Below are 9795 nucleotides of genomic sequence, written 5' to 3'. Positions count from 1 at the left end.
TTGTTACTCCTTTTGCCATGTGGGTTTTTATTAACATTCTAAACCGCAGAGCTAGTTTACACCGACGCAGGTCTTCTAAAAGCGCTAGAAGCAGGAGCAGAGCCAGCACACGGCACTGATCAGCGGTCCGGGTCTAGAGAGGGGCAGGCCCAGGCCGCTGCCCCGAAGCGCCGCGGTACGGAAAACAACGACCCCGAGCACCAGCGAAGGCTCCCGAGGGCCGAAGCTGCCGGGCCGGGGCCCGGAGCCGGGGCCGCGGCGCTGCCGCTTTAAGGGCGGGCGGAGAGCGCGGCCCTCCTGGGCCCGGCCCGGCCCCCGCGCAGCGGGGCGGAGCGGCGGCGGCGGCGGCCGGGAGCAGGTAGGTGTGGGCCGGCCGCTCCCCGGCCCCGGCCCGGCCCCGGCGGGGGGCGGCGGTGTGGCCGCGGCCGGGCCCTGCGGAGCGGCGCGGCCGGGCCTGCGCGGGGTGGGACGGCCCGGGCGGCGGCCTCGCCCTCGGCGCCGCTGGGGCTGTCCGTACCCCCCGGAGGGGTGCCCGGCCCGGGGGGGGGGAGAAGCCGGGGGGGGTCTGGGTGGAAGCGGCGGCAGCGCTGGGGCCGCCGTTCGGTCGGGCGCCTGCCGAGGGGTCGGCGTGGTGATGCTGTGAAAGGCGCCTGCTGCTTGCGAAAGAAAGAGCTTAAATCGCACGAGAATCGGGTTTTTGGGTTGGGGTTTGGGGATTTTTTGTTGTTGGTTTGGGTTTGGTTTTTTTCTTTTGGTGGGTTTTGCTTGGGTTTGTCCCCTTTTCCAAGTTCTAGTCGCCCACTGGTTTTATTCCCGTAAGGTGGGAAGGCTGGGAGCGTCAAACACAAGGATATCTGTTCTGATGCCTTCCAGCGCTAAATGCTTAAGCTCAGTTCGACATTTTGAACACAGAGCTCCTGGCAGATATTTCTCTACCGACAGTTAATTTAAAAAGAGTAACCGTCGTGACAGGTGATGCAAAATGTATGCTACTGAATCTCCGTCCTGCTAATTTGCAGCAATTCATGGGGAAAAACCAGCATATGGCATTAGCTGACAAGATTTGTATTTCTGATTGATTTCCGTTAACTTCATGCTTCCCTTAGGCAGATGAGGATTATATAGCTCTGCCTTCAAGAAGGAAGGCATTCATTAATTAATTACACAGCCACTGCCGAATGGCATTCTCAAATGTGGAGAAATGCAAAACGTTGTCACATGTATTTATTTGTAATAAAAATACAAAGCCTTTAGCCAATGATTTAAACAAAAGACTTAACTGGACTATCAGCCTAAACAGCCAAGTGTAACAGGAGGGAAGTTCACAGCTTAAGGTTTTAGTAAGCCATCAACCTAAACTCAGTACCTGAAGCAGAGGCCAGCACACAACAAAAATACCACTAAACACATACAAACTTCTGTTGCCAAAAAACTCGGAGTAAAGAACTTACCAACACCAATTTAGTGTAGATAAGCAGACACTTCTTTATTGATGGCCGGGTGCGCGGGTGAGTCCTCTCATGAACCACACACACCGAACACCAAAATCATTCACCTTATATTAAAACTTATTCATACATATTCATTAGATTTCCAAGAAAGGTTATACATATTCATTAGATTTCTGGGAAATCATTAGCATATGTAAATGTCCTTTACGCAGGCGCAGTGAAGGTCTCTGGTGGTCTTCAGGAGTCCTCTGGTGGTCTTTCGTAGTCTTCCTCACTCGTCCACTTCTTGACCTCACCTGAGCAGGTGTTTCCAAGCAGCAAACTGGTGTCCATAACGGTTTCCTCCGTTTCTAAAACAAACACTACAAGGCTACCAATCTTTGTCAAAGCTTCTCTGGTTAAATGATTTTAAACAATACTTGAATTCTTATGGTTACACATTATACATTTTCTAAGTTCCTAAGTTCCTATGGCTACATTTCAGACTTAACACTCCCATACCTATGCTTCATAATTTTCTACTTCTTAATCAAACCAAACTCTTTTGTAATTAGATTTTCATTTCTTTTATCAAAATATTTGCAACACTTCTACTAAAGATACAGACAAATAAAGAAAAACTGAAGTAATGAAATTTTATATGAAGTGTTAAGACTTCATTTTATTAGCATATTTTTCCTGTTGTCCCTTTGTCTCGTTTTTTTAAGGACAACCTGCACAGCTGTAGATGGCAAAGCTGGCCACAATTCTTCTGTTGTGACAAATTGGCAGGGGTGGGCTGAAGTTGATTTTCTTCGCGCATCATTCTGCTTTTTCATGAAAACCACTGCAGAAGGGAGGAAACAATCACAAAATAGAGAGTGCGGTTTCTCTTGTATCTGTTCGTACTTGCGGTCTTGCTGTTGTGGAAGCACAGGCCTTAAATGCTGCTCTGGTCATCAGTTTAGGGGGAGGTTCAAAAGCTGTGTCCTGAAGCAAGTCAGTCCGAGTTACTGAGAAGAAATTAGAGAGCAAGATGAGGAAGGAAAAGAGATACAGAAATATTAAAGGATGGATGAAGGAGGAGATTTGAGCAGGAAGGCAGGAAAACAGTTGCTCTCTCTTCAGGCCACTGCTTGGTAAGTGTACTCGCAGGATCAGCGTAAGAAAGACCCAGGGTCAGCAAGAGATGGTGGGTGAGGAGAGTGTGGTGACGAAGCGCTGAGAGGCTCTTCGTTCGCCTGTCAGCTGAGGGCTGTGGCTTTCTACTCTCCATTCTCCTGATTCTTTAATGAGTCTAAACTCTGACTCATTAGAATATTCCATTCTCCTTTTCTTTACTGCTTGTGACCTGAAAACTGGCCTTGAGTGGTGTCAGAAGGCCTCTGAGTGTGAGCTCATCCAGTCTGAATGTCTCACCTTTTAAAAACTTAATTTCTTTTAAAGGTGTTGGATTCAGTTTCTCTCTCTTTAGACAGCTTGGAGCATGTTTATGTAGTTCCCTCACAGGGAGTGGGCTAGTGATGGAGGTCTACTTTCTTCTTCAGCCAAGAGCATCCACATGAGACTATTGGACCATAAGACTAACTGATCCTTTAAAATACAGACTGAAATGCAACAAATTGGGAGTATTCTGATTAAGATCAGTTCTTGGGGACTTTTTAAAAAAATTATTTTTTTTTTCATTTTGGAGCTGGCAGCCTCACAAATCTGAGGGAGAAAGAGGAAAGTCTTTTGAGGAAATCCTTTAATTGTTTGCCTTTAAAAAGACGCTTTCATATAAAAGACTCATCACCATTATAAAACTTGTAATTAATGGCATCTCTGAAACAACCTACTGGTAACCTTTGCTTTGCCCTGCAATGCCAGAGCCCTACTACAACATGTTAAGATTCAATGGAAGAACCTTAAATGGGAGTAGATTGCTGTGTCTTTATCTTCAAGGCAGAGAGAAGATGTTAAAAGGCTGCACGTTTAACTTTTAGCTCTATCAGCTGTCCAGCTAACTGGTTGTTTCTCACTGGATATGTTTCTAGCGCTCTCCTGAATGGGTCTCTTGATAGCTTCTTTCTTAAATACCACTTCTTTCGGACTTCAGAGGCTCTTTGGGCAGGGGCAAGGCACGCATTCATGGTCACACAACAGCATGTCAACCTCTTCTTTCTAAAGCCCTGGTGGTGTATAGCCTTGAAGTTACTGAAGAAACATCACTTACGTAGCACTGTTCTCCTTTCAGGAATTGTCATCCATCACTATGAAAAACAAGATCCTGTGAGTTTGTTTCAAGCTTTCTGCCTCATCACCCGCTTCAGATAAGCCTTGCTCCAAGCTCTCCTGGGGTTTGTCCTTGGGGAGACATGGCCTTCTGCGGCTGGAAGCGGCTCCTCTTGGGCAGGCAGAACACCTTTGCCAAGGCTTGGAGGAGCAGGAGGGGAGGCCCCTCTCTGCGCTGGAAGCGCTGCTGCCATTGGAGCGCCAGCAAGTCTCTGGACCCCGAGGTGAGAGCGTTTTTGGAGGAGAACACGGAGGTCACCAGCAGCGGGCACCTCACGCCAGAGATACGACTGCGCCTCCTCACCCCTCGCTGCAGGTTCTGGAGGGAAAAACCTGACCTGTGGCCTTATGGGGACCCGTTCTGGGCAATTTACTGGCCAGGAGGCCAAGCCCTTTCCAGGTACGCAGTGTGCATCACCAGAGTTGATAAGTCCAGCCTGCTGCGGGCCAGAATGTCAGACCTGGCTCTGTTTGTAGCGATTCCTAACGATGTGTATTTGCCTTGTATGAGAGTGCATATCCATGCTCCTCTGCCTATACAGGAAGAGACAAAATCTCTGCTGGTTGGCAGTGAAGTTTCAGCACCTGCTGTATACAGAATAATTTACGGCTCTTAAGTTGAAATCTGTTGTCTTCGGTGGCGATGCATGTGTTGACAATGGGGCTGAATTTGGATCTGTGCAGTTGCCATCAAAACCTAGCGAGCTGTTTAATTTTATCACTCGCTGTTGCTCCAAACAGGAGGATTGCTGTTTTGTCATAACACATGGGGGTTTTTTTGTAGGAGACAGACAGGAGTGTGGATGTGTGTCTGGTCTGTTGAGAATAGTAGGTTTATGCTGATGCACTTGGAGTGCTGGTTAGCCTGAATCACTCTCCTCATTTAGGATTTCAGCAGCCTTATTGTCAAGCTTTATTGTGTCTCTCTCTTAGTCACATCAGAAGCCACATTTTTATTTTGGCCACTTACTGTCAAAATGTCTTTAATGTTCCTGATTCCCAGGAATTAGTTGGAGTTCTTTTATTCTGTAAAATCAAATCTCTCACTTTGAACAGCAGAAAAAGTTCATAATTGTTACAGCAAAGAACAAGCTGTCAGAACATTCCCTACATAGATGAAAGGGAAGGATCTGAACTGGGGCTTTGCTGTTTTTCTGCAAGAAAGCATAAATAGGAAGGCTTTTTTGACCAGGAAAAAGATGAGACTTAACAGTTAAATTGCAAGTTGATTAGCCTGCCATGTAGATGAACTAGAGTGCCCCTAAACATTGCATAATTAAATTAGGCAAGGTAATATCTACATTTTGTTACTGTATGATTCATATGCCCAGATATTTGGGTAGCAATAATTATTATCTGTCATTTCACCACTTTATTGACTTATTGTTTATGCACTTGTTTTGATGTATTGGGAATGTCAGAAATTAGCTGCATAATCTGGAAAAGTAAAAAGAAAAAGGGAGCATGAAAACATACTGCTTCCCTCACTGTGTTCATTTCACAGTTGGCATTTCCACAAGATCAGGAGTCTCCTATTTCAAGCTATTCCTCTCAGTGTAACCAAAGATACCTCATTAACCCAGCACGGCAGACAGCAGTCTCCAACAGCAGCCCTGTGTGTGTGCCAGGGGATACAGTCGGTTCCAGCTGTCCTAAGTCACCCCGGTCATTAGCGGTAACTGGAGAACCACTCAGCTGGAAACAAGGCACTTGCAGCATTAGGCTGGATCATGCTCTACACAAGAAGTTACTGCTGGAAAGTCGTTGCAAATCCAAGCATGGCCCTTAGAAAGGGGAAACGGAGCACTTTCTGTGGAGGTCCCACCCCTGTCCTCTGCCCCGTTGGTAAACTAGGGGCCGTCCTCAGAGGCGTGACTGCCTCGGGGGGACTGCTGCCGAACAGCAGAGCTGCTGAGCCTCTGTACAAATGTCCTGCCTGGGTGCTCTCAGAAAAGACAGCATCTGTAGTTCTTCAAAGTAGTAAATAATGCTGCAACATTAGGGTAAGGGTGCCAGACCTCATAGGAGAAGGTGATTTTCATTAAAACTGAGCTAGTTGCACTGACCGGATTCATAACCACGTACTCAGAAGCACCAAGCTGCGCATGCCCGTGCTGTCTGGTAGGATTCCTTGTGATGACATGTAGCACAAGAGGCATGGGATGTCAGGTCCTCCTCATGTCTGCTGGGTTTCTGATCTGGGTATTTTGCATCTTCAGTCCTGGTCTCGACCTTCCTGCTATCGTCTTGTAATGGCTCAAACTGTTTAATTTGAGGGTAGGTTGTCTTTTGTTCTCCCAGTCTGGGCTCCTGGGAATTTGTATACAGATGTGCTGGGATCTAGGTGCCATCAATACTTGACACTCTTATTAGGCCTCCTTCTGCCATTCCTGCTGGTGCTTCTAGGCCCAGGCATTCCCGTCCATCCATTGGCCATTTACACCAATCTTAACATTTCCATTACAGTTCCCTGCACTGGAATCCACCTGCAAAAGCTGTGCTTACCAGTAGCCCTGCGTGAAGAGTCAGCCATCACCCTCCATGCCAGAAGACAACACAAATGTAGAATCCTTTCCTGTTTCTACTTTAACAGATAGTTAGTAGTAAATGGTAGTAAATTTATGGGAATTTGCAGTAATTTATGTCACCTAGGGCTCTTGCCCCTGTCACTTAGGGCCTTCCCCTTTGTAGAAGATTGAATTTCAAGGCAATTGTTGAAGTTCTGAACCCTCAGTAACAGCTGTATGATTTGTAATGTTTAACAGTAACTGCTGGTTGCTTTCCGTCAGTTCTTCTTCCTTTCCAGCCTAGAGGTTTTTGCTTGCTGATTCCTCTTGGCAAGTGTCAGCAACTAGATGAAAATACTCTTTCTGCTCACCACTGCTCTATTCGCATTTCCCTGTTGCTACTCAGGAACAACATTAAGCAGACTAGCAGTATGTGCATCTGTGTCTGCATGGGTCAGGAAAAGAAAGAGGAGAAATTCCTCTTCTTCCAAGCAGTTGCATAAGCAGTATTTTAGGGCAATGGGTAGGCCTTGTCTTTTGAGGGGCACAATATTCACTGCAAATGCATTTTCATATTTCTTCAGTCAGATTGCTTTTCATTTCTACAAATCCTTACCAACAGTTTACTTTCCTGTTTCTGATGCCAAGCATTTTAGTCACCTTGCAGTTTGTATCCAGTTATTAGATAAGCTCACCTGTCAGAGAAGGAGCTGATTGAAATAAAGTGTTGCTTACTTGGCTGGATTTCTTTCCATTTGTGGGGTGGAGGGAGGAGTAAGGGAGAAAGATGGTGGTTCTTGATTTTTATATCAGCAGAGACAAATAAGGAGCTATGTACCAGCTGCACATGTGTTTTTAAGATACCATGCTTCGTTACATGTATGACAGGAACTCTTACGTAGTGTAATGCAAACCTGACAAATCTGCATAATCATATTGTTCATTGCTTTAACAGTTTTTCTTTTCAGGTATATTTTAGATAATCCACGGGTTGTTAAAGGACGATCGGTTTTGGATCTTGGAAGTGGATGTGGAGCAACAGCAATAGCTGCTGTGATGAGTGGTGCATCACAAGTCCTTGCTAATGACATTGACCCTAGTAAGGCCTTTTTTTTTCATCTCTGTGTAAAGATATTATTTTTTTAAAGCACATTTAACATTGACTTTTCTTTGCTCCGTTTGGGTGCAATTCAGGTTCCCAACATAGTTCTAAGAATGCTAAAAAGATGAATGCATTTTGCCAGTATTAGAAGCTGGGTTGTACCAGCCTTTCCTGCACTGAGTGTATCTCCGTAGCTCCTTGGAATGAACAAACAGCAAAGTTTCTATCAAGTGTTGCCTATACACCACCATGGCTGGTTTGGAAGAGAACTCCAAGCGCAGGCAGCAAGTTGGCTTCTCTGTAGGACCATAGCATTTTCCTGCACTTTCATATGTGAGGGCCTAGATTTTGCCTTTTTCCCCCCAGACTTTGTTTTCCCGTAATTGACTTATGTATTCAGCTTATTCATAATTTAATTACTCATTGGTTAGGGAGGAAGTATATCCATAGATTAAGGCAGTTGGATATTCGGGTTTGATTCTGTGATTGGTTTCCATTGGTATCTATTCCAGGAATAGTTTTCTCCTGTGTCGTGGTGCAATGAGGATAAAATTCCATCACTTTATGCCAGATTTTGACCCATAACAAAAACTGTGGAAGTCCCTAGAAAGGATAAACAAAAATATTTCAGAGATGACACTGAAAGATATGTCAAGGAAACATGTAAGGGGGGCTGAATGGCAGAATCCTAAAATGTAACTTTTGTTTGGCTTTTCAGTTGCAGGAATGGCAATGATCTTGAACTGTGAACTGAACCACCTGAACCCCTTCCCCATCACCATTAAGAACATCATTAATTCAGAGGCTGGCAACTGGGACCTGATTGTTCTAGGAGATATGTTTTATGATGAACAACTTGCTGATGGTCTGCATCACTGGCTGAGGAAATGCATCAAGATACAGCAAACTGAAGTGCTGATTGGTGACCCTGGCAGGCATCAGTTTTTAAGCCACAGCATTCACAGTCAATTGCACAAAGTTATAGAATATTCACTTCCCGAGTATACTAGACAAGAAAACAATGGATTAACATCAAGTATTGTCTGGAGTTACCAGCCCTCAAATAGCTTAGAAAACTGTTGAAGCTGGTTTTGTAATGAATTTTGTCTCACTTGGTTGGCTTTTTTGCAAGTATGTAAAATGAAAGTGGGAATTAAACATGGAACGTATCTGTTGATGCAAAGTAGATTACCTTCACTGTACTGATTTCAGACATACTCAGAGGCTTTCGCTCCATTTGAGGTAAAAACTAAGTGCAAACTGTATTCAAGGGGCCCTGCGCTGAAGTGCAAATCCAAAGACAAGTTACATGTAAGAGTTTGCATGCTTGATGTTTTTCGTGTGTATTCATGTCTTGCTCTCCGACACTATTGTGAAATGTTTTGGACATCAAGCATACTGCTGTGGGGAGAAGGCGATGGCTGAAAGATTACTGCACTGCTTTCGCAGACTTCTGCAGCTTATTTACAGAGAAAATTACTGCTGTCCTTCATAAAACTCTCCACTAGATTATTAGCTCATACTATGCTCAACTTAAAGTGCCTTGCTCTTTTTCTGGATATCTCTTCTGAACATCAAAGTAACTAAATTGAACCTTCCCCCCTATAATAAAAATTTATTCTTCCTTGAAGCTGCCAGCGTGATTATTTAGGAGTTGCACACAAATCTAAAATACGCTTCTTGAACTCTAGCCAAAGTTTTTACTAAGTGGAAAGTGACTAAATAGTAATAGCTATAGGCTAACTTTATCCCTTAGAGAATAGGGTCAAATGATCGACATTCTCTAGCTTTGCAGGGTAAAAAAGGCAGTCTATCACTACAGGAAGCTGGTGAGGGATGAAGAAATCCTTCCATGATGGTTCTGAACAGAAGGTAACTGAATAAAAACAGGGAATAAAAGTTGGACAACAACCTCCAGAATCATTCAGCTACATCTGCCAAGGAAGAAACCTCTGCAAGGCGGGGGGGGGGGGGGACGGACGACCTGATCCACAGTTAAGAGGCTGTAAATGCAGCGATTTGAAGAAGAAACCAGTGTTTTCAGAGCAGTCTTGCAGGAGCTATCACCTTTAGCAGTTAGCTATTGAACAGTGATGGGGAACTAATTGCAGAATGGAACACAATGCACCTACAACTATCCAAATACCAGCTGATGTGGTGGAAGCTTATAAACTTGAAAAAGTATGGGGTACTCACTCAGAAAACCATGTTTATGAAAAAGGAGGTTTAAGAGCACATTCAGATGTACATAGTTGTAAAATACAATTTAACAAGTTTTCAGAACTATCCAAACGGAAGATTTACAAACTTAAATCTTCAGAACAATGTGTGAATATTCTGCAGTGCTCACCCAACAATTTACGACAGCAACAATATCCAAACGATGCAGAATATGAAGTGGTAATTGCACGCATTACATTCTTCTCCCACTTCACCCAGTGCTTGTAAACATTTGTTGAAAATGATGTCACAACCGGGGCTG

The 9795-nt window shown here is 44.5% G+C and overlaps 1 protein-coding gene across 4 annotated transcripts; it reads left to right on the top strand.

The window, feature by feature from the left end:
* The first annotated feature begins 259 nt into the window (after positions 1–259).
* ETFBKMT (electron transfer flavoprotein subunit beta lysine methyltransferase) lies at positions 260–8943 on the top strand. Of its 4 annotated transcripts, none has more exons than XM_069807601.1 (4): positions 260–358; positions 3667–4104; positions 7180–7310; positions 8032–8943. In XM_069807601.1, the coding sequence occupies exons 2-4, from the start codon at positions 3788–3790 to the stop codon at positions 8394–8396; spliced, it is 813 nt and encodes a 270-aa protein (XP_069663702.1). In that variant the 5' UTR covers positions 260–358; positions 3667–3787; the 3' UTR covers positions 8397–8943. The 4 variants fall into 4 exon arrangements, with proteins under 4 accessions (XP_069663702.1, XP_069663704.1, XP_069663703.1 ...); XM_069807603.1 differs by lacking the exon at positions 260–358 and adding an exon at positions 2044–2569; XM_069807602.1 differs by lacking the exon at positions 260–358 and adding an exon at positions 2044–2569 and having other exon boundaries at positions 2877–4104.
* The last annotated feature ends 852 nt before the right edge of the window (positions 8944–9795 follow it).

The sequence above is a fragment of the Haliaeetus albicilla genome, chromosome 19, assembly GCF_947461875.1.
Source record: "Haliaeetus albicilla chromosome 19, bHalAlb1.1, whole genome shotgun sequence".
NCBI lineage: Eukaryota > Metazoa > Chordata > Aves > Accipitriformes > Accipitridae > Haliaeetus > Haliaeetus albicilla.
Note: the sequence above shows the minus strand (reverse complement) of the source record. Positions and strands in the feature narration are given on the sequence as shown.